The sequence below is a fragment of the Grammomys surdaster genome, unplaced genomic scaffold (genome assembly GCF_004785775.1).
Source record: "Grammomys surdaster isolate TR1022 unplaced genomic scaffold, NIH_TR_1.0 126153, whole genome shotgun sequence".
Taxonomy (NCBI): Eukaryota; Metazoa; Chordata; class Mammalia; order Rodentia; family Muridae; genus Grammomys; species Grammomys surdaster.
In genome coordinates this window covers 8,670,092-8,696,110 of record NW_021620961.1, presented here as the reverse complement: position 1 = coordinate 8,696,110, position 26,019 = coordinate 8,670,092, and the positions used below count along the sequence as shown (strand labels likewise).

General features: G+C 37.5%; 1 protein-coding gene across 1 annotated transcript in view; it reads right to left on the bottom strand.

Moving 5' to 3' along the window:
* The window catches only part of LOC114612283 (putative uncharacterized protein ENSP00000383407), a 43,324-nt gene extending 22,123 nt beyond the window's left edge, over positions 1-21,201 (bottom strand). Inside the window, exons 1-4 of the mRNA XM_028757242.1 lie at positions 21,129-21,201; positions 11,294-11,334; positions 6,376-6,413; positions 4,278-4,364 (exon numbers count right to left, since the gene is read on the bottom strand). Of these exons, the coding sequence (XP_028613075.1) occupies positions 4,278-4,364; positions 6,376-6,413; positions 11,294-11,334; positions 21,129-21,167 (205 nt within the window). The 5' untranslated portion in view covers positions 21,168-21,201. The remainder of the gene's footprint in view (positions 1-4,277; positions 4,365-6,375; positions 6,414-11,293; positions 11,335-21,128) is intronic.
* Positions 21,202-26,019: the final 4,818 nt, after the last annotated feature.

Below are 26,019 nucleotides of genomic sequence, written 5' to 3'. Positions count from 1 at the left end.
AAGAGCACACCAATTGGTTGTCCTATGCCAAAAGGTCAGGCCTGAATGTATATGTACAAGTAATAGAGTGAACAGCTTATACTTAAGAATATGTGTCTACATAAGTATATATCCATGCAATAAGAATTAGTGAAAAAAATGCCCTAATTTTAAAAGATAGTGGGGAACGGTCATATTGAATGGTTTGGAGGGAGAAAAAGTAGGGATAAATCTGATTGTATTATAGTCTTAAAAATTCAAAAGAAGATGATGAATAAAACTGATTAAAAGGTTGAATGATCATCATAACTAAACGTTGGGATAGACAAAGGTTTCAAACTGATAGAAATCAAGTGCTAAAACAGACTGCAATGGCTATTCCTGGTTATCAACTTGACTATATCTGGAAAGAACTACAATCCAGAATTGGAGGGCTCACCTGTGATCGTGAGGACTGAAGACACAAGTTTCTGACCTGGATCTTGACATGAAGATCTTGAGGTATAGTGGCTATGAAAATTTTAGGCTCAGGTAAGGTAGTACACACCTTTAATCCCAGGAGACTACAGCAAGGAGATCTCTGAGTTCAAGGTCAATCTGGGACAAAACAAGTCTTAGATCCAGGCATGCTTCTACACACCTTTAATGTAGGCCACACTTTCTGCTGGAGAACTACATAAGGACATTGGAAGAAGGAAGATTCTCTCTTCTTCACCACTTGCATTTACTTTGCCAGCACATCTGTTGGAATCTACTTCTGTAGAAGGTCAGCTGAAACAACTAGCCTCATGGGACTGAGCAACTACTAGATTCTTGGACTTCCAATTCACAGCTGACCATTGCTGGGGAGTTGGACTACAGACTGAAAGTCATCATAATAAATTCCCTTAATATAGAAAGACATTCCATACCTTCTGTAACTTTAGAGAACCCTGACTAATACACAGACTTTAGAAGACACTAAGAATTTGAGCTTCCTCTCCACTAGTTTTCTTTGACAATAAATATTACAAAACCATATGCAGATAAGATTTATTTCTAAATTAATTCAATAGTGATGTAAGTGGATTTAAAATTCCTTGTACTGATAGTCAGACTTCTGGACTTTATTTCTTATTAACTTACTACTTTTACTAACATGTCAATTCTTTTTAACTATAACTTATGAAATAGACTATTACCATCATATTGATTGACCGATATAAAACCTCTAAATCTCCAAAGCTCTTTTATTGTATTTTGATTATTTGGTAAGTATTGGCCAGTATTCACTCTTTGTACTATAAAATGAGAAATGGTTCCTGAAGTTATTTTACTCACTGCATAATTTGATTTTAGGTAAACTCCAATTCCTAGATTTCAAAGTTTGTTCTCAGGATTTTATCCAAAAAACAAAAGTCACAATAAATGTAAAGATTTTTAAGTTGACATTGATTTAAAAATGAACACTAAGAATAACTTCCCTGTTTGTGAAGCTAAAAATGCAATTAAACTAAATTATTGGTTAACTTAGATAGACATCTAACACGTCATACTTTTTTCAGTTGGAAGCACTAAGCAATGAATTTCCTTGTGTTTACTTTGCAGATGTTGTCTTTCTTAGCACAAACACAGGTTTTGATCAAACATTTCTTAGAAAGAAAGGAAATGAACTAAATACACTACAGACCTTTGCTTCTAGCACTGAACTTATTTTCATGATTTCATCTTCAAAAATAAAGTGTATTGACATTCCACTACATTCATATCATCAACAACTAAAATATTAGACACAAATCCTCAGCTAAGCACAGTTTATAAAAATTTAACATTACGTCTGCAGAGATGGCACCACACACAGGTAACGGCACTGGTTTCTTTTCTTGACTAGGATTTGATTCTCAGCCCAAACATGGTGGCCCTAGGCCATCTCTAAGTCCAATTCAGGGGATCTGATGCCCTCTTTTTGCCTCCACAAATACCACATGTGCACATGTTATGTAGCTGCACATACAAGCCAAACACCCATACACGTAAACTAAAATTAAATTTAAAATGTTAATGGTAACCTCTAGGACTAATGTCCTGCTAATATTATATATGTATCACATAGAAATACTACTTTGGAATTAAAATAGGAAGAAATGACTTTTGTTGTCGTTGTTCTTGGTGTTGTTGTTGGTGTTGGTTTTGTTTTGATCTTAGCGCTTATAACCGATTCTGGAAGAGTTAACATCACTCCGTAAGCATTGTCTTTATAGATTTCCTCCTGCGTTGCGGTAGCTGTCTTTACAATTCCTTCTTAGTGTACTATAAAGTCAGACACTGTTGATGACAGCCACCAAGCATGATCCCATCTGTACCTCACACCACTAGCACAGCCTGCCTATCCTCAGGCACAGTAAACCGCTCTTAAGTAATTATGCAATTAACAACTTAAAAGTAGTGTTTAAAATGAGAAAGAAATATTATGGGTTGATATGGAGGGCACTAATTGCTTAGAAATACTCTGAGTCTTGCAAATGAAGTTAGTACACCCATAAAATTTGAGCCTGCAGCTTGTGGCCTCCTCCCTCACTCCGTCTCTGCCTTCAATTTATAACGGCTCCGACAGCCGTGGTTTCAGGCCATCAACTCCTCTGAGCATTAATCCCTAGGTAATGTCCTGTGACTCAGCTGCTTCTGCCTAGAAATGTCTGCAGAACTTCTTAGACAACACACCACACACACCATGTGAGAGAGACACAGAGAGAAAGAGACAGAGAGAGACAGAAAGGAAAGAGACAGAGAAAATGAGAGAGACGAGAGTGACTCAAAAACCTGGGTCATATCAACCTGGGCAAGATTATGTACAAATTTCTTTAAAAAAAAAAAAAAAAGGTGAAAACTTTGAAACAGAAGCACCTCACCTATGGCACCTATGATACCTATGGCCAGGAACCTCTTCTGTTTCATCACTGTACCTATAACTTTTGCTTAATGCTTTTAACTTAATGCTTTTTGGCATTAAATTACAAAATATAATTCAAACAAAGCACATTTCAAAGGCAAGTAGTGTAGGAATTAGAATGCTTCATCATGAAGTTGTATTTGTGGCGATATTTCTTCTGGCTTCCTTTTCCACAGATCAGTCTAAAGTGATCTGAACTATATCCTGCTTACTGACAGACATGATGGGTGGACACAAGCAAAACGTCAGGGGATGGGGAGAGATCATTTCCTCTGTCACAGATTGCTATCATTAGTGTCTATGTTGTTAGATAAAGTCCAACCTAAGGTAATAATATTAACATAGTCTTTCATGATGATTAAAGGAAAATATTTCAGGTAATCCAGAATTATTTCATTTGGGTTTTTTGCAGAAAAATTTTAAATATTAAAAATTGACTAAAATTATCCACTAAAATGTTACCCAATCTTGAATAAAATTGTGCAATTTAAAACAATTATTATTTTGTAAACAATGGCATTATAATTTTTTTAAATCTACCACAATATTTAATCAAATTACTAAGCAATTATTGGGAAAATATATTAAGTTCTCTTTGTCCTAAAATATTAAAATGTTTTAGTCAACCATCAGCAAAAATGCTGACTCATCTATAGCAAATCACTGTTTACTTCCCGAGTCAATAGCTTGTGAGGCAGGGTACAAAGCAAAGCAAATTTCACATACACCAATGTTTATATTTGGAAAATATTAAAGCTTTCTCCTTTCAGTCATAGTCTTTCCAAATTAAGCCATTATAATTGTGAGCTCAGTTGTTACTAATAAATTCATCTATATCTGAGTGCTAATTCACTGTTACTGAGAAACTTAAACTTAAAAAAAAATAAGGTAATTTTTATTGGTATTTAGCTATTTCTCCTGAAGTACTATAGAAAGCCTAAACACGATAAAATAAAAATATTGTTGTAATTCTAGATTTGTCCCTATATCCTGATACTTAAAATATTTTAAAATTATTAACATATTAAAGATTTTTATATATCATTTAAAATTGAATCTTTGTCTTTTCCCTCACCTGGTAACTTAGTTGGGTTTTACTTCCTTTCTATATGTGTAGCTGTGTATTTTGATGTACATGTACATATACATATGTGTATATGAATATATATGTACATGTGTATGTACATGTATAGATATGCATATATGTCAATAATTCATTAATATTTACTCTATCTTACCACATTTCTTTTTCTTTTTAACTAGACCCCAACACCCTACTAATTTCAATAGAGAAACATAAATCTTCCTAACTGCCCTTTAAATTACTTTGAGAAAAGACAAAGTCAACTGAGCTGAAGTTAGCAATTACCTGTCAGTTGCCAGGGTCTCCTGAGGTGGCAATCATGCATAGCCTTGCTGGGTTCCTGCCAGGTTGTGTCATACACAGTTGTTCCTTCTGAAGTAAATGGAAGACTAGTTAGCTGCATTTCACAGTAGTAACTGTCAAGTATGGGAGGATTTTAAAACCAAGCAGTCTGAGCACACAGTCAGAACCTGGTAGTCATCAGTCCCTTGTACGAAACTCTAGTCACTGAGCAGTTGTCACAGGCTCCTCATTTATGAACAAAAACTCCTAAGTATTCACACAGATGTTGTAGAACAGTGGTCCTCAGGTGCTTCCTAGGAGCCTCTGATTCTATTGTTCCTTTAGGGCTTTCTTGAATTTGCTATCATGGTCGTGCATAAGTGACATTGACCCTACCTTCAATGTGCACCAGCAATTTAACCAAGTGACTAAGTAGGAAGACAGAGTAAGGAGTCATGAAGTTTCAAGTGCCATCAAATTCATGGCTAGAAAGACTCACTTCATGTCCTCTACACAAAGGAGCAAACCTTGACTGATGAGAAATGGTTCCCAATGATGGGACAGCATCCCCTCCATGCCACTTAGCAAAGACTACCCATTCTACAGTCTCTGTCATAGGCTGACATAATCAAATTGTAAATCGTGCAACTAAAATGGAGCACAGACACAACTCAACGTTCTGGGTTCAGTCTAAAGTCACTAGGACTCTGTGGACACTGACAAATAAGACAGGACATAGTCTGTATTGACCAAAGGGCAGGAAAAGTGCAGATGTCCTAGGTAGATTAGGATCATCACCTAAGTCAGTAGAACCTTCTAGATAGTGGCCAGAAAACAGTTTTGAAAACAGAGGAAAAGGAGAGTGGACTCCAGATTCCTATGTTCTGCAGGGAGGGAAGATGAAAGAAAGAATATCCACAAGTTTACCCACTGGAGTAAAAAAAGAAATCTTTTTTCTTCTTGGCTATTGTTGTTGCTGGGGTGGAGGTGGAAAAAGTATGTGTGTGTGTGTGTGTGTGTGTGTATTTGTGTGTGTGTGTGTATTACACATGTGTCTATTTGTAGATCATACGTTTAGACACACATTTTGAGCCAGAGGAAAATATCTGTCATGCTCCATCACGTTTCCTTGAGACAGGGTCTCTCACTAAACCAAGAGTTAGGCTGGCACTCAACAAGCCCCAGTGATCCTTTGATCTCTGTATCCTACAATTTTTGGGTTATAGGCAGTGTGGTCATGCCCAGATTTAATAGGGATTCTGGAGACTTGAAGTCAGGTCCTCATGCTTGCCTAGCTGAGGCTCTTACACACTGAGAAATCCTCTTCCATACAAAATGACCTCCTGACTGCGTAGTGCAGATGGTTTGGTACTGAGAATATAGTAAAATTACCACTCCCAGTATTCTGCTGTAAGCGGAGAGGAGAGAAGGAAAAGGAGACAGGAGACAGGAGAGAGGAGAGAAGAGAAAGAAACAGTGAGACATGAAAGGAGGGGAGAAAAATTGAGAGGAACAGAGAGAAGAAGAGTAGAGCAGAAAGGATGGGAGGGAAAGGGAAGGGAGAGTGCATGGCCTTTCTAAATGATATTACTAGAATTTAACTTTTACTTAAGAATGAAAAGACAAATCAAACCAATTACCCATTGTTTTCACGAAGGATGCTACTGTGGTGGAAACTGAGCAGATTTGCTTCGTAAAAAAAAACCATGGAGTAAGCATTTTTTCATGTAAAACTATCCTGATTCTTTTTCATTTGCTTGTACCTTAAGAGATCTGAAAATCTCTCTAAGAGGTCACCTTGACCACAGATCAGCAAAGCTAAGTGTGGAGAGCTAGTAGACAATTAGCCAACAAACTGCCAACAAACATATTCTTTTTAAATATAAAAGAATTATACAAAATAAATCAATGATTTATTTATTTTACTTGTTTTATAATAAGTAGAATCATATTTCTTTATAATATTTTTCTACACACTTCAAAGATAACCTGAATTGACTTTAAATGATCATTTATTGCTTTGTGGACATGGGAGCAGATGAGAACAACTTTGGGGAAACTGAGCACATCATTTACACAAATCATTTTAAGAATCACTAACCAAATATTTTATCTTCAGGTGGAAGTTTCTGGAATGACCTAGAACAAAAGAAGCAGAAACTTAGGTCTAGATTTAATAAGTAGGATATTAATTAAACAGAAACTATAACATATACTGTGCCTTTGAGAGCTGAAATAAATTTTACTTCTCTTTGAGGTCAACTATAGTCTTGAACTCTCCTGACTTAGATGACAAGTCATAGCTAATGCAAATACAATCTTGATCTGAAAATTTAAATGAATATGGATGAACTAATATCCATGAAACCTGAAAATGGAAAGAGTTGAACTATTTCTACATAAAGAATAAATAGAAGGAAATCAATTTCCCAGGCGTTCATCACCAGACATCAGTAGAAACTTAGTTTCAGACATTTCTTCTGATGCTTCTTCATCCATTGTATGCATGCATGTGCATGCATGTGTGCACAAGCATACAGAGAGAGAGAGAGAGAGAGAGAGAGAGAGAGAGAGAGAGAGAGAGAAGCAGAGAGAGAAACAAGGGGAAAGACAGAAACAGAGAGAAACAGAGTCAGACAGAGTCAGAGACCAAGAAAGCCAGACTGATAGAGACCCAGATCCACCCAGATCATATTTGCATATAATCTATACATGTGCTCGCCTATTTTAAAGAATTTCTAGACTTTCTATTGCATTTACATTATAAATAATATGATATTAATTGTTTCAGTGTTTTGTTTAGAGAATTATGACAGGAACGATGCTAGTGTTTGTTCAGTACAAATTCAAAAAAATGCATGTTAATTATATGTCTACATATCAAAGAATCTATATAAAGTGATGTCTATAATTCTAAGTATTGCAAAATTGATACAAATTACATTAGATCATATAATACTAAATGATAGCATACATACATATTATATAATATATATGTGTATACATAGCCATTATACTCTGTAGGAAAGAAAAAAATATATGGAAAATAACTAGTGGTTGGTGCTGAGGTTTAGTAAGAAAGTTGATGGGTAAGTGTGTGCTCTGTAGCACCATCAGATCTCCCTGAGCAATCCTGTCATGGCAAAAAAATAGAGGTGAACAGATCAGAGTTGTAGTGTAATATGATAGAAAGAACCCAGATCCTGAAAACCTACAAAGACACATACAGAGGTGTGTGTGTGTGTGTGTGTGTGTGTGTGTGTGTATGTAAGTTGAATCTACTGTATCTTGAAACCTAACAACATTTCTTGAAAAAGATATACAGAAAGAGCATGTATTAAAAAATATTACAAGGACTGAAGCATCAAAGTTCAATGACGTGGCCTGTGTAAAGGAGGACCTACAACAAAGAAGTGGAGGTAAGTATATAAAAAGGCATGAATCTAAGCATTGTACTTTTTTGGACCCTGACATAAGCCACTTCGACAAAGGAACTTGACATTTTAACATTTACTCAAGATGTGTGGATATTATGTGATTTTTCTTGTTTGTGTTTAGTGAAGTAGAGGTATTGTGATTACATATTTAAATAATAGTTCTTATTTTATAACTACATATTGAAGCATGAAATCATATGTATGAGTTCTGCTTTATAAAAATACCCAGTAAGGATAGAAATCAGAGATTAAAATGAGTAAAGATAAAACAATATTGATGCTTGTTCAGGCTTGAAAATGTGAACTCATCTTTACTATTGCTTCCCTGACAATGGATAGCAGTATGATGATTGAAGCAAGTAGTAGTTCGATTGTCTGTGGGGATAAATCCACACAGCCTGTGCACATAACCAACTTGCAGCTTTTTCTCACTGTTGATAGTCCTTAAAGTCAAGTTTAGCCTTTTCTGTAAACCTCATGTTTAAAGCAAAACTAATTACAAACATTTCTTTTAAATGTGCTAATGCAAGTGACACAAGGCTCGTGACTAAACAGCCAATATCTGACTTGAGTTAAAGCCCATTCCACAATATGGAATCCATATGTTACACTGCTCAGGTGACAAAGAGCTTGAATGTAGATAGGCCACTTATCTAGAGGAAAACCAAATACTACTGTTCCACGGTAATAAGATGGTTCCTAATGAATTCTGCTGTACCCAAAGGTCAGTTGAGTTCATTTGCTGTTGGCCATCTACTGCTGGGATTGTGGCCTACCCTTGAGAATAATTTGTTTCCCCAGCGAAACTCTTTGGAGAAATCTCAATTTTTATTGGCAAGTGGTTATGAATTGGAGATAGCTTTTGTGTTAGGGAAGGCATTATGTGTCCACTTCTCCTTTTGGCTATAGGACCCATCTTGTCCTTCCAATCCTGGGGAAGAGGAAGCAGAGAGTGCAAGAGCCAGACAGGATGGAGGACACTGAGGAAAGAAGGCCCTCTGAATCAATGGGATCCCAGCACATATGAACTCACAGTCTGATGCAGCACATATAAGGCCTGCATGGTCTGGACAAGATGGGTCCTACAGCTGAAAGGAGAAGTGGACACATATGCCTTCCCTAACACAAAAGCTATCTCCAATTCATAACCACTTGCCAATAAAAATTGAGATTTCTCCAAAGAGTTTCGCTGGGGAAACAAATTATTCTCAAGGGTAGGCCACAATCCCAGCAATAGATGGCCAACAGCAAACTTATTTTATCTTTTTAAATTTTGCATATATATGTGTATGAATGTGTGTTTGTATGTTTAAATATATATGTATCTGTGTGTATCTGTGTGTGCTTCTGTGTCTGTGTGCATGTGTGTGAATGAATATGTGTCTGTGTGGGGGGGGGTGTCTATGAGTTTGTGTATATGCATCTGTATATGTGTTTGTGACCACGTGTCTGTCTGTGTTTCTCTGTATATGTTTCTGTGCTTGTCTGTATGTGTGTCTCTGTGTGTGCCTGTGTCTTTGTGTGTGTATGTGTATGTCTGAGTGTCTATGTGTGTGTGTTTGTCTTTGTTTGTGTATATGTGTGTATGTGTGTGTGTGTGTATGTGCCTTTTTGTGAAAAAAGGTGCATGTGTAGAGTCCAGAGGATAACTTCAGGTCCTTACTTAATAACTTGTTTAGGATAGGATGTCTGTTATGTACCTATGTGTATGTCAAGTTAAGTGACTGCCATTATTTGAATGAGATGTACCCCATAACTCTTAGCCATTTGGATACTTGACCCCCAGTCAGTGGTCATTTGGGAAGGATTCAGAAATGCATATTTGCTGAAGGAAGTATGTCACTAAAGACAGGCTTTGTGGTTTTAAATGACTCATGTCATCTTATGTTTTCTCTCCTTGCTTCCTGATTGTGGTTTTTCATGTGCGCTAAACTGCTGCTCCAGCAGACTTACCTGATGCAGGTTCACATGTATAATGAATTCCTATCTCTCTGGAACCATGTGCCAAATAATCTCTTCCTTTTAAAAGTTGCCTTGATCATGAACAAAAATAAAAACCTGTGGCAGAAGTTGGAATCAGGGAGTCGGGTATTACTGAGATAGACCTGACCATGATGTCTCCACTGTTATAGAAAATGTGGGTAGTTTGGACTAGCCCAGCCAATATGCTTGTTGTTTGTGTTCATACTTCCCCATCGTGATGGACTCATCCCTTTGGAGTCATAAGCCAAATAAATCCTTCGTTCTATAGATTGCTTTGATCATGGAGCTCTATTGCTGGAACAGAAGTCCTAAAGGATTCTCTTTTGTTCACCACCCATCTCGCCGTAGGAGCACAGAGACTATAGTGCTCTCATACTGGACTTTACATGGGTTCTGAGAGTGTGACCTCAGGTCTCCATGTTTACAGGATAAGCACTTTGTTTACTAAGACATCTCCCAGACCCAGATAATAAAATAAAAATAAATTTTAAAAAATGTAATACAAAATGCTTTGGACAGGTCATGGTATCTAGCATGTGAAAAACATGAAACTGAAAGAGAACTGAAAACTGTCTTCAATATTTGTTTACTTAGTTAGAGTCTGGGCATCTTGAACAATTTAGCTGATATTGAAAAAGTCATAATTTGGTCAGCACTGGACATTTTGGAGTCTGTAATTTGTCAAAGGACCAACCAGAGGCCAATAACTATACTTCCTTTGAGGACTTGGCATAGAAGTGCTAATGTTGTATCTAAATAAGAAAGAGTGAACAGCTGGGTGGTTTGAAATGGGTTAGGAGATTGGAGTACAGGGAGGGTTAAACAGTGCCCTCCTGCTTTATTTAAAATATATCTGTTGTGATTTATGTAATTGGGACTGGATGATATTTAGTCACTTCTCCCAGGTAGAAGCTCTGTACTGTTAGTCACTCAATCATATATTAGGGAAGCATTTATATTCTCAACTGGAAGAAATTTAGGGGTGGAGTAAAAAAATATGTGAGTCAGAGTGAGTAGAGCAGGAGAGGCCAAGCCTTGAAAGAGAGAACTTTGCACAAATAGACTTTGGCTTCAGAGCAATCCAGGATGAGAGGAAGCTGTATCCCATGGCATCAGCAATCCATCTGGAAATTTCCTCATAAAGCAGCTTCCTATGCCCATGCATTTCTTGCTTATTAGCTAAAATCCCATTACCTTATGCAACATGTTCGTATCACAGCTTTTAGCAGCATGCACCACGGAATGTAAAGCTAGGCCTGACCTAAATAAACAAACCTCTTTCCAAACACATTTCTGTTTGGATTAGAAGAATCCCTTAGAAGATTAAATAGGTCACTGATAGACACATGTTTGGAGTAGATTCCTGCTTTAACCCAAGCCTAGTTTAAACACATTTCTTCTTAAAATTTAATTTTCACATCCAGGCCTATAGGAATGTCATAACCCAAAATTCTTGTGCATCAGCATAAACAGAGAAATAGCAGTGGGTAACACACACCTAGATATGTGTATGAGAGAAGGAAATAATTCAGTAAGTCCACTAACATTCTACATTTGAAGCTACAAGAATTTACTGCTTACCAAGTAAATTTGACTTACGTTTTTCTTTTTGGGATTTCAGCTTCAAAATTAGAAACTTCCTATTGAATAAAATAAAATAATTAGTCTGAGGAAATAAGATTTGGGGGGCATATTTTATCTTTGCATGTAAGTTAACTATAGTTCATTTTGACATTTTCCTCATAAAAGATTACTTTTTCTGTGTTATTTTGGTGATGTTTCATAGAATCTTGATGTTTGGCTTTTCCCTCCTTTTGACTTTTTAACTTTGGGGATGTGTGTGTTTATGAATGTGTGCGTGTGTGTTTGTGTGTGTGTGTGTGTGTGTGTGTGTGTGTGTGTATGTGTGATGTAGTGTATACATGTGTCATACATGGTTCATATTTATGTACACATATTTGTGCAAGTACAGAGGCCAGAAGATGATATTGGGTGTCTGCCTCTGTCACTCTCTGCATCATTTCCTTGAGGCAGTGTAAAAGAAACTTATTGGCCTGATGTGACTGTCATCTCAGAGGCTTACTGCTCAATAATCTCACCCTTTCTAATTCTTTCTGAACTCTAACTGGATGGTTCATTGTTTGAGATTAAAGGTATGTACTAAAGGATTTCAGCCAGAAGGATTAAAAGTATGTGCTAAGGGCAAGTCTGCATTCCAGCAGGAGGGCTTTGGATGAGTTCAAAACAGCCATGATGCTGGATTAAAATTCCTCTATAAAACAGGATCTCTCACTGAACTTGACAGTCACTGTTTTCAGTTACACTAGTGGTCAAGAAAACAGCTGGGTCGTTTTCCAGCCCCCTACCTCTGCCCTCCTCCAGTGCTGAGATGCAAGTGTGTGCATCCACACCTGTATTTTTTCTTTTTTATTTATTTTTATTAAACATTTTATGTATTTACATTTCAGATGTCATCCCCTTTCCCCATTTCCCCTCCCTAGAAACTCCCATCCCATCCTCCCTCCTTCTTTTTGCTCTTATACCATTTTAATTACATACAAGTATTAAGGTCAGTTCTAGGTTGAGGGTTTAGCAATACAATAGATGCAAATAGTCAAGGAACAGGCAAGACAATAAACACAAATAGACAAAGAACAAGCAGGGCAATAAACAAAATTCCATGAACACTCCCATGAACACTGTTTCTAAGGTCTTATCAGGATGATTAAATTATCTCAGCCAACTGCCCTGTCCTAGCCCAAAGTCATTTTCATGTCTGAAGCCTACTTCCTTGTTCTAGCCTAAGATTTAGATTCCTGTCTGAAACTGCTTCTTTGTTCTAGCCTAATATTTAGATTCCTGCCTGATATTACTTCCTTGTTCTAGTCTAAGATTTAAACTCCTGCCTGAAATTACTTCTTTGTTCTAGCCTAATGTCAGATTCCTACCTGAAGCCCATTTCCTTGTCCTTGGCCCATGTCAGATTCCCACCAAGCAGCAGCAAAAGCTCTCCACATCTCCCCCTTTTTTATTTCGTTAACAAGACTGAGGCTGTCTTAGGTCATTCTGACAAGAATACCTTCCTTACCCACACCTGTATTTTGATTTCGGCTCTGGGGGGGCAAATTCAAGTCCTCACGATTGTATATCTAGCACTCTTGCTCACTGACCCATCTTCTCAGCCTATGTCCCTGTAACTTTGAGGAATTTAAGACACTCTGTTACTAAGATGTATACTTTACTTTATAAACTTTCATCCATTTAAATAAAAATATAGGCTTAAAATGAAAATATGCAATTTAATCCCCAGTAACTTAGCCCACAAAGACCAAGGGGGAAATAAGTCTGACTGAGTATGTTAATTACACTGTAACATATCTTCTGTTGAGAAAGATTCTGAAAGCAGCCTGTCAAAACTCCCTAAGGGTCTTGAAGTACATCTGTGACTCCTCTGACCTCTTCCTTGCAGCAGCTGAATCCGTGTAAATCCCCCACGTAGGATGAGAATACATCACCACATTTGTTTCTGGCCTTCCAAAAAGCTTAATTTTCCTTCAGGTACCTTTAAGAGCACTTCTTTTCAAAACCATGTGTGATAGGAAACAGATCTTGTCCTAGAGAGGTTGCTTTCTTTCTTTGGCCAGATAGGGATTTACATACCAAGGAAAATTGGGACCAGTATTCTATGTGGGATGGATATAAAAGCTGGGAGTATGTCAGAGGAGAAGTTGGTTCTGTTACTCAAGTGGTTAATCCTGTTAGTCTGTGTGCAGTTCAATCTGATACAACTGTGCCCTATAGGGACTAGTGAACATTCTCTAAACCTTACAGTGTATGGATCCAGATGTCACTGTGAAGGACACATTGAGCAGAGAGCCCTACTGAAAGCATATACGCTGAAACCATCTTAGAATATGAAGAACAGCTTCTTCAACAAGCTGGAAATGTGGATCAGCCCTAGGAAAATCGATAGGAAATGGAGCGCTCATACAGATGTGGGATAGGGCCTGTGAGATGGCTCATTGGCTTACCTGGTAAAGGAGCTTGCCACCAACTATAGTGGCCTGAGTTCTATTCCTGGTGTCCACATGATAGAAGGACCAAACTGACTCCTTATCAATAAAAAAATCTGATGGCCTATGACTTAGGCAGGAATTAGGTAGAACATCTGGAAGGCAGACAGAATTTTGGGAGAGAGCCAGGCATTGGAGACTCTCCCAGGAAGGTGTGACATGAGATCCATATATGGTACCTTAGCACAAGTAACTAACCACATGATAGAATGTAGGTTAAAATAAATGTGTTAACTTAAGTTATGAGCTAGCCAGAGAAGAACATAGCTCTATGGCCAAGGTATTTATAAATATAATTTAAGTCTGAGTCTTATTTCTCAGATCATGGTGCCAGGAGGAAGAACCAAGCCTAACTTCTACACTGGACTGGAAAGGGGACCTGATTTTAAATCACCAAACAGCCAGAAGAAGAAAAAAAAAAATCTGGAAAAGGCAATGTAAGTTTAATGTCTCTGTGTAGGTAGGAGTACACAGAAGGAATCTTGGGGGTTTCTAAATGGCCAGCTTATGCAAGTAATTATTTTCAGACTTAGCGAGACAAACTTTCTTCATACTAAGGTTATGAGAGATGATGGAGGATACCTGACCAAAACTTCTGGTCTCAACCGTCACATGAACATGTTAACAGTCTCACCAACATTTATATGCAACATACATGCACTTATAATTAACTATAAAGAAATAAATGAACAAAATAAAATAGAAATATTGAAAAACAACAAGACAGCCGGGTGGTGGTGGCGCACGCCTTTAATCCCAGCACTTGGGAGGCAGAGGCAGGGGGATTTCTGAGTTCGAGGCCTGCCTGGTCTACAGAGTGAGTTCCAGGACAGCCAGGGCTACACAGGGAAACCCTGTCTCGAAAAACCAAAAAAAAGAAAGAAAGAAAGAAAGAAAGAAAGAAAGAAAGAAAGAAAGAAAGAAAGAAAGAAAGGAAAACAACAAGACAATGAAAAATACATTTGAAACTAAATAAAAACTGTGAAAGTTAAAAAAACTACATAGGAAATGTTTATACATATTAGAATACTATATTTTATCAAAACCTCTCAAAATTATTATCATTTTAATTTCCCCAATAAAATGCTTAAATTGGCATAAAAAAAAGATTTCCTATGAACTTCACACATGTGCCAGGGCACATGCACACAGACACACACATACCCCTCATGCACACATACAAACATTCACTACATGAATAGATAAATAAATGCAATGACATCTTTTAATAGATGTGGGGATCATGGATTGAGCCCTGGTACAGGCTTGGATATATTAACAGGTCTTCGAGTTAATGACCGAATCTTTGGGTTACCCCTTCTTTCTCATGCGTGTATCTAAACAATTAGTATCTAGACTTCTATGAAAATCCACAGGTCTTGATCCAGAAGCAAGTTATGTGTTTTTAACCCCACTTAACAAGAATGGAAGGTAACTACTTTGTAATGGGCATGAGGAAAGAGCCCAGCCATCAATCTCTATAGCAATGTTTTCCTGTCACATGGATTTGGAGGTTAGCAGGAAGAGAAGCCAATGGAAGGTTTCATCTACATACTCTGGGCCCAATAGGCTTCATCAGCCAGTGTCATTATATTGGACCTTATTTACATGCTCTGTGCAGTTTAGACATTTAACAAGAGCAAGCCTAGGAAGAATTCTTGAGACTGTAAATCTCGCACTCATCCAGACAGACGTTATTTCATGTCTAATGAGGAGAGAAAGAAAAATACAATACAAAAGATAAATTTTGCAATAAGGAAAACAGGAAGCAATAGATGCTATTATTTGTGTTTTCTATCCTGCAAACAACAGTCTTTACACAACAACGCATATCAATATTTTATTGCCTTTGCTCTCAAGCAGATTAATTCCAGATGACTCACAAAATTCCCAAGCAACTGAGACTGGTACATTATTAAAGCCACCTCCTGTTTCACTTGGGTGAAATTTTCCTTTAATACCCACAGACAGGTTCTGGATGCTCTTTGAGGTGATTTAAGTCCTCGTGGATGCTAGTTTTGATGAAAGAGACAGAATCACCCTTCGGCTTGAGGCAATGACATCTTCACCAAGACTAAAATTATTTGAAAGTGCTGGAGAGATTCTGAGGACATACAATGTCACGTTCTCTCCAGATTATCCATTTCATTCTGTTTCATGGGAATTGAGGTCATCCAGTGTCTTTCTCAAGGTGGGTGAATTTAAGTTTTTGGGGATCTTTGGTTAAAGAATTTTCTTATAATGAATCCTTTGGAAAAAAACATGCAGCTCATGCTTCCATTTAATTTCTCCTAAAATGAAATTTAACGTAGCTCTTTTTGGACAAACTATTTCCCCGTAACCTACAAGGGTAGGATGTCAGGCAGGATAAATGTAGGTCTGAAGTGTGGCGATTGGAGGAAATGAGAGCACTTAGAGCAGGAAGCATCTATTTAGTTGGAAGTAGTATGCAACTGGCTTTTGCATGGTTATAGATTTCTACTAAGCTGGTGAAGTGATGTTTACTACTGCTGTGCCAGACGCAAAGCAGATGTAGAAAACAGAAACTGCTTTTCCTCCTGACTTTGGCTCACACAGACAGACTGTCATCTACCTTGGAGGTCAGACCCTCAGTTTTTTATTCATAGAAAGGCAAGAGTAAGAGAAACTGCTATGCAAAGGGTTCAATTTGAAGTTATGTCCTTCCTCTCTGCCTCCTCCCCAAGCTGGGTGTGTTCTGCACTATTCATGTGTTCATAGACATGGGTGTATTATATTCTGAGTTCCAAGAGGAAGGGTCCATTATAGAAAGTCAGTGAAATAATTCTGCCGGGTTCTCTAATTAGACATTTGTCATAAATATCAGATAACATCCAATCCTGTCACTTTGTTAGTTCCCAAATCAAGCAGCAATCATTGGCTTTGCCTTTAATTCACGAGGGAAAATAATTTAGCTTTTACTCCTCTGGTTGCCGAGAAAATAAAAAATAAATAAAAAATAGACAAGTGATTGAACATTGGCCAGTAGAAACTACACAATGTGCCCACGTTGAAGTATTTAGAGGTGAATGGATGTAGACTCCAGGAGAATAGGGTTTTAAATATCTATCATACTAAGATTTATAAAATCATGCATGTAATTAAAAAGGAGAACATGCCATTAAAAGCATATGTTTTCAGTATTAGTTGTCATCTTTCTGTTCTCACATGACTGTTACCAGATCACTGTCTAACGGAGTGAAGCTTAATATGTGTATTACATTTTGGGTTTATAAGTCTGACTTTCTAATTATGAAGTCAAAAGTTAACACGAAGTGAATATTTCGGCAGTTGCTGCTGCCTGGCTAGTGGAACTACTAATAGTGTTTCTGCACCAGAGAAAAATGATTGACAGGCTGATAGCACAAATCCCTTGGTGGATTTTTAAGACTGCAAAGCTGATGTGATCTGACCTTGGCTTGCAAATAAACAAACTGGGTCAAAGTGGTGAGGTGAACTGTCAAGACTTTTGCTTTAGTATTTAATTTTCATTAAATGCTAGCTGCTTTGCTTACTGTAAAATATGATTTTTTTTTAGAAATCATAAGATTCACTTATCCTACATTGGCATTTCATTAACAAACACAAAGTTCCTACTATGTACTCCACACTGTGTTGTAAGGAAGAAAACCCTTATTTTTCAGTCATTACAAAGTACTTGGCTGGCACCCTGGAACAAAGGGTGATCAACTAAAGAAAAGTATCAACATGTATTTAATAAAATATTATGTAGCATGTAAGATATGAAGACCTCCTAACCCCAGAATAACGTGCATATTTTTTAGGAGCAGTCATGTAAAAGTATAAATGGAAGACAAAAGAGGGTACAGTCCAGTAATGGTAAACTAAAGTAGCCTGTCAACCTGAGGCTGTTTTAGGAGGAGGAAAAAAGGAGGAGGAGTGACCTTTGTAAGTGTCAACACCCATATTAGTGAAGAGGAAGGAGCATTCTGCCTTTTGTGGGTTGCATCACCAAGGACAAAGGTGTTCTAACTTCCATGGCCCACTTCAGGGGAGAAGTAGAAGAAAAAAGATGAAAAGACCTGTCTATCATATGCAGCATCTCTATATTTCTTTCATCCTGAAATACTTCTATACCAAGGTCCCATATTTTGACACAGTACTTCCAACATTCATTAAGGTTTTGGAGGCACGGAAGGATTTCAAGTGGTCTCTCTCAATTATCCCGCCTCAATGGCTGGTGAGCTCAGGATCACCTGAGGAATCACTTCCATCTTCAAAGATTAAGGGAGTGAGCCAACACAAAATGGACTAAACATATTATAGATACAAACACACAAACGTGCCTTTATATCATGTTATAGATACGAATAGATGAGTGGTTTGTCAGAAGTATTTTCATCAATATTTATATTCTAATATTGTATAAGAGCTGAACATGAATTTATATATGTGTATAATATTTTCTTTAAAATATATAATATGAATTCTCTTTTGTTAGTTCATTCTCTTTCAATACACTTGTGTAACCAAAACATTAAAATCAGCCATTCTAAGAATGCTACATGCAAAGGCAATGTTTTTTTTTCTAGGTATTTCTTATTATCATAGGCTTCAGAAAAGTTCAAATAGAGGCTCAAAGGGGACATGAGAGTTGATAAACATTCTCTTCATTTATTTAACTTTGGTGGTTTGTTTTCTTGTACAGACAGACAAATCTGGGGCTGTCTGAGAGCCAGGCATGCTCTCTCTCAACCATTCCATCTTACCTCTCCCTTTGCATTTCGAATCCTCATCTACTGACCTATTCTTATGAACCAGTAAAGCTGGAAAGTTTCAAAGTATACCTACACTCATCAAGGACCTATAAATATATCTATTTATCATCATAATTCTGTTATAAATATAAGAGAAAGTTATATACCATTAAATTACAATTGGATGTAAATATAAAGGAGTCTTACCAGCCATTAACACTTCTGCCTTACTTATATACTCAACTAAAAAGGTCATGAAGATGTGCCCTAAGTTAAAAAATAGATCAAATGGCAAATGTTGGTAATTCTGAACCTATTTGGATACAACAAGTGGCATGGATTGACACAGTTTTGGCATTGTGTTTTCTAATTTCATGATCTGTACATATGCATGATTATACTTACACTATGCAAGCATGCTTCTAAGTGCTCTAACGCTAGTAATTTGTTGGCTCTTCCTATCAATACTGTAGGGCGAATACTCTTACTACCTCTTACTATTATTCTCAATTTGTAGATGTATAAACTGAGACACGGGACTCCTGTCTGCAGTCACACAGCTCAGAAAGTGTCAAAAGTGTGATTTTCTGCCAGCAAGCTTCTAAGCTTCTCTGCAAAAACACAGTACATCCACCTGCCATCAAAGATCAAGATTTCACAAATAAGCGCTATTGGCCGTGAGCAAGATCAGCTCCAAAAATATGCAAGGGAATGCTACACCATATGTCACTGCTAAACAAACAACTCAGAAAGCACACGTTTCTTCCCTCACTAATGCTAATAATTCAGCATTACTTGTATCGCTACAATGAGGCGTTATAAAATTATTAATCATTTTGTGAATGCCACCACTACTGTCATCAAAAATGCCCAATAAAACAGAACATTTAATTTAAAATAAGGAATTAAGGAACCATCGTATTTAGATAATAGTCTGTTCATAGAAACTCCTCAATCCCAGTATATCACTGTAATAATGACAAGGTTCCCAGGGAAACAGATTCCATCTGCCAAATGGTGAGGAAAGTAAGGGCAGAGAATACTAGCCTCACCCACTTCGGCCTCAACTTCTCTGTGGTCTCAGCTGACCAAAGCTTCAAGTTTACTAAACATAAATGATTTCCACCAAAAATAACTTGTGTTGTGCCTGTAAGAATGAAATGGGACAAAAGCAACAGTTAGCTCACTCATCCTGACAGAGAAACGAGACTTTCTTGCCAGCCTGCATAGCTCCAGCCTCAAGGTAACAGTTCTGTAGACCTAATGAATTCTGATTTCTCTACACAGGTGATATATAGCATCCACACAGCCCCTCATCTTAGGGCAGATCATATAGCTTGTGGTGCCTGGAAAATGTACAGGCACCATATCTAATCCATCAGAGGCAAAGCTTGTAAATTGCATATGAACTTTGCCATCTGTCTGCTGGTGTGCTAAGTGAGCTGTCTGTCAATTCTGAAGTAACAAACTCTTCTCATGGCACTATAAATATCCAGGGTGACAAAAGAGGTTACCTAGGGGATGTTTATTTGCATTATAAGATATTCAAAAAAACTCTCTTCCAGATTTCTCCCTGTATAGAACCTATTAAATAGCCTTAAACACATTGTGATTTATGAAATTATATTTACACAGGGCTTAAAAGGAAAAAACCAATATTTATTATATTTCCTGCTACTTAAATTACCATTTTGCCTAATCCTCATAGGCACAAAGGGAATTAGAGCACATCAAAGTAGCTGATGAGAATGTTATTAGATATAAGATAAGCAAAATATCACATACATCCTCACCAATGGCAAAACATCAGAGCAATGCAAAAACTTGTTCTGCTACTAACTTAGGCAGGATCTACAGATGCTCTCTAAGAGTCTCTTAGGTCTTCAGATGAAGAATATGGGAGAGAGAATCAGAAGTCTGAATCCCCTCTCCATGAAAACATTCTGAATTGCTGTTCTACCTCAAGTCAGTGGGGATCACAAAAGCTTTTAAGAGACCATTAAATTGGGAATGGGCTCTTTTGCTTTACAGCTTTTTCTTTCAAACATGATTAAAGAGATAACTGTGGCTTTCATTAGTTTCAATTAGTAATTGTATCATAAGCCCAGGAAATAAGAAAGAGAAGAGGGCATAATTAACCTTAATCCATTGGTTTCATTTTATTTTAATGTAAGTCTCTATTTACGGGAGGAAACTAATTAAGTCGTACAAAAAGTGCTCACATATGAATTGGAGGCAGACTAGGTGAGTGTGATCTAGATATAATGGGGAAAATTAAACATGAAAGAAAGGGTTGCCTGTTTAAAGAACCGAATCTCTGCTTTATATATCGGTTTCTTATGAGTCGTTATACAATCTAGACATCAAGGAGAGGTTTGCATGCACTATTTTGACACCAATTCCTTTTGCTCATTGTTTAATGAAGACCTGGCTGATGAGATGTCACTGTTAATCTCATTTTTTTCCCTTAGTGTCTATGTTATTAATAGCTATGTCAGTGCTGATGCTAATATGGAGATAGAACAAAAACTCCCAATTCCAATTGTTTGAGCCAAGCTTGACACGCTGTTAAGTGGATAGGATGCCAACCTAGCAGTCACCAACCTTGACTTGGGCGTTACTCACCTTTCCTATGATAGCATGCCTTGTTTCATCCATGTGCATCCATTTGTTTGTTTGTAAGGCACTAGCCCCTACAAGCTCTCTAAGGCCTTTTCTGAAAGATGCCTGAGCAGCATGCCCTCAGTTTCCACGCCCTCTGCTTCCTTCTCTTCAGTGCAGCTTAGAGTCCACCCCTTCCAGTGCACATGTTCTGTTAAACCACAAACCGCAGTTCCCGGCTCAGTGCGAGCTCTACTTAATGATAACTAGCTTCACACCACTCCTCATACTAACAGAAATTCTTGGAACCTTTATTCTCACAAGAGAATTAAGAGGTAGCAGTAATTTTTGCTTGTTTGCTTTAACTTTTGTAAGATAAGAAACAAGTCTAGGGATCTTGTGTAAGATCACACAGCTGATAAAATGTCAAAGATGGAATCCTTTGTTTGTTTAACTCTCCAAATATTGTATTCATGCTTACCACATTACAGATTTTAAAAAGTCTTTCTGGGAATTTTTGCAGAAGTTAAGCTTGACCTTTATAATGCAGAATCTAATCACACAATTCCTTATATTACGGTCTATATATTTAGAGGGCGTATATTTCTTGCTTGAGTGTGCATCTGTCTATTTTTGACCCTTAATTTTTTTTAGGAAAGAAGAAGGTAAATATGATAAGAAAATAGTATGAAAGGAAAGGAGGAAGGGAGGGAGGAAGATCTATTTAACCCCCCCTCCCAAACCACCTCCTATCCCCCACCCCCAACACCTAGTGGAGATAGTTTGGATGCATTCCATCACTGACCTAACCTAAAGTCCTGATGTGAAGCTGACTGATAAGTCAAGGACGAACAAAGTGTGAGAATTAATTTCATTGTTAAATTTCAGCACGTAACCGAGCTTTCTGCTTTGGTAATGACATTTCTCTTTGGTCCTTCTTGACTTCATCAGGAGTGGCACTTCTCTTGGGTGACTAGTTTTGTGGTGTCTCCTTGGAATACCTACTGCTAACTCTGAGTTTCAAGAAAAATTCTGAGATCTCATTAGTCTTCAATTAATTTTTTTATAATTTCAATAGATTAGTACAGATTTAGTTTTCAACCAATTATTCTGGTATATATAATAATTTAAATTCCTTCATTAGTTTTTACTATACAACAAATCACTCCAAAAACTAATGGCTGATATAAATACACATTTTTTTATCTCCCAGTCTACATGGATAAGAAATACAGGTATGCCTTAAATGAAACTTTTGTTTCCTGATCTCACAGTGTAGCAATATATTTGTTTACCCAAAAATTCTGAGGGTTCAATCAAGAGTGGGGGAAAGAGATGCTCTTGACAGCTCATCCAGATTGGTAGATGCACTCTGATCTCTGAAACCTGTTTGTAATGAAGTCCTCAGTTTCTGAGTAACGGTTCACTTCTTAAGCCTGCTCTCAGGACCCTGCTTGGAATTCTGCTTCATAGAAATGTATAAGAGAATAAAGAAATCTCACTAGCATGGCCATTATAATTTAAAAATGGAAGTCACTTACTATGAGCTTTGCCTTATTCTTCTTTTATGTTCAAGTGACACGTGAGGTTAAGGACTCCCCAAACGATGTCAATGAGTGGAGAAAGGCAGTGATGATAAAATCTTATGTATCAAAACACTTTGGCATGGGTTTCAGATATTTGATAAGACATTGGTCTAGATGTCCCCATGAAGGCCTTCTTTAAGCTAAGATTAACATCTAAATAAGTAAATTTCTTCACTGATCACTTCACAGGATGGGGAAGGTGCCTATTCTGTTCAGTGAAGGCAATATCTAATAATGCTTTTGCATCGCAGTAGGTAAAACACCTGACAGAAAGAGCTTGAGGGAGGAGAGGTTGAATTTGTCTTTATTTTTAGAACAATCCTACTACCATGCTAGGGAAGGTATGGCAGAGGAGAACGAATTCATCTGTGGTACTGGAAGCCTGAGGTAGAAGCCATTCACATCTTGAAAGACCAAGATGTGAGATACAGTTGGAATGTTCAGGATATTCCCTCCTCAAAAGGTTCGGGAATCATTGAGAGAAAGTCGTTCCTTTCTTTCTGAGCACTTTCCTTTCTTACCACTTCAGCAGCTACCCAATGCATCTTTGAAAGGTGAAAGCAATGGGCTGCACCTAGTAGTCTTAAGACTGATAGTGGTGACAGAAAGTCGTTATAGATAGAAGAAAGCAAGCAGAAGGCAGAAGTACCCTTAAGCTGTCCTTCCTGTGGTCTATAATATCTTGCTGCTACCTTTTCTTCAATGCACCTTGACCATCAACGGAGTGTACATTCAAAATGTATAGCACAGATATGGCTGTGGTTCTAGAATGAAGCAAAGCTAACTGGCCATAGGAGATTGAACTCCTGACCTTGGCCTCATTATTGCTGAGCTCCAAGCAACTGTTAGACACGCATCATATTGTTTGTCTTTAAAACTGTGCTTGACTCTGTTATATTACTCTCTCCTTAACATCTGGTAGCCGGGAACAATTTAATTGATTTCTCCTGTGTTTTTTTTTTTTTTATGAGCACAGAATGTCAATGAATGAGTAGTTACAAAATTAAACTTGCATTTTAAAAGTAGTAAGGGGAGAGAAACCCCTGACTTATGAATGTGCAATCGAGCAAATGCACCCACAGTGGGCTTTCTTGTTTATAGTTGTCCCCTGTGGTAGGCATCTCAGACTGAACTGTCAAATTGCACTATATACCTGGTGTTTGAGGCAATTTGTGGAGCGCCAGAACTTGGCTCTTCTAATGCACCTCAACAATAAATCCTACTGCTTCATCTTGTCCAGCATAGGGAAAAAAATCAATGCTTTTAGGTAAAGAATGCTGATCACAAATTATTTTGAGCAGTTTAAAAAAAAACAATATCTAAGAGATAGTGATAGTTTGACTTAAAGCCATTTAGTCAAGGATATTAAATTAAAAAGATTGCTCTGTCCTGGTGTGAGGGTTTACAGAGAAAGGGAAATGGCCATTAGCATGCAGGGTGCCAGGTGGTTAACGTGCACAATAACATTTAATTCTTGCCACAAACTAAGAAGCAAATCTTTCTATCCACAGTGCTCACAAACTTAGGGTCAGAGTAATTCAATAACATTCCCAAGGACACACAGTTCCCAGCCGGGGAGCAGAAATAAAAGTCAACTCTATTAACTTCATTGCCAGCTCAAGTTTTTTTTTTTTTCTTCTGTGGTCCTCCAGATAACAGACTCATTTAGCATATATATTATATTGTTGAATCCTTTCTCTTATCATAAAGGCATCCTCCTTGCTTCTCACCTCCCCTAAACATGCTCATCCACTGACCCATATATTACCCCCCATCTCTCACTCTCTTCTCTCTCGTGTGCAGTGTTTGTACACACACCAGTCACATGCATGCCTGTCACAGAGGTCAAGAAAAAAAATTGAAATTTAGTCAAGTCTCTAGCCTCAGCTTCCCCTGGAATTCTACCTGCCACGAGTTTGGAAAACTTTTTTGTGTGGTAAGTGCTTTGTAATTTATTCTCTACTGCAGCAGTTGCTACCTCCTTGGATTTTACATTCTAATCCATATTAACTTATGGAAAGTCTTACGAACACTTTACAAAGCCACCAATATTGCAGAGGACTTCCCTTCTGCCCCTGTGCTAAATGTTGGAACTGTGACCCTGAGGTAAAAATACTGCTGGTAATTTTCTCAAGATACAGAGGAGTCCCACCTACTACAAGGGAGCCACCCACACACCTGCTGCAGAGGCGTGTTTCTCCCAAGCCTTCTTCTATGCAGACGACAAGGGCTAAAAATGACATTCCCGAGGTTCATTCGAGTATGGAGAATAGACCGGACATGACTTTGAATATACACATTCAGGTAAAATTTGGGAGATCATATTTGAAAGCGGAGGCACATCTTGTAGCCATGTTTAGGAACTGAGAGGATACAGCTATGAATGCCAGATACTAAAGTTGAGTTGCAGCTTTACAAGTGCTCTGAGGTATGCTGTCTAAGTCTCATTTGGTAGTTTCTTTGGAATAAATGTACTCGGGATTCATTTATGAGAGAAGTGAGTTGTCAAGAATTAATAAGCACATGTTTCATCTATTCTAAAATGGATCCCAAAGTATGTTGTTTCAGGAAATCAAATGCCAAATATCTCAGCACTCAGAGGGTATCATCGCTATGTCCTTTAAATTCAAGTGGAGATAAGAAAACTTGAATAAAGGAATCATAACCAGATAATACAATTGGAGGAAACTTTCTCTCTTTGCTTTGTTTTCAGAATGGCTTGAAGGGAAATCTTGAATTTTTGCTTTGGAAGGGGTTAGATGACCTTGATGGGCAGTTAAGGGGTCAAATATGAAGCCATTTAAATCCCAATGTTGTACCTTAAAAAGTAAAATAAATAAATAAAACCGGAAATGAGCAATATTTCACTTATCCCATCTCAGACTCTGTCAGCAAATAATTCTCACTAGGAAGATATATTATACTTGTTTGTATTTATTCTTTGAAATATGCCATATATTTTACACATACAAGACATCTAAATTTAAAGTAACTATTTTTCTCGTATTCATTTGATACCTGTGGCTATATAATTCAGCTTTAAGGCAGGGATGGTGAGCTACAGTTAGGTTCGGCTGCATTCCATCCTTTCCATTTTTGTTTTTTTTTAAAAAAAAAAAAACAAAAATCTACCCTTGATGGAGGGCTACGCCCTATTGGTTGCCTCTGTGAGAGGAAAAACTAGTGTCTTCAGCAGAGATGAACTCTGTAATTTGTTATCCAATACTGAGTGGCCAGCTCTAAGAAACATAGAAAGGCAAGAAACAAAAGGTGTCAAAGGTCATATTTATATATTTATTCATACTCACATATGCCATGAATTTGAAGGG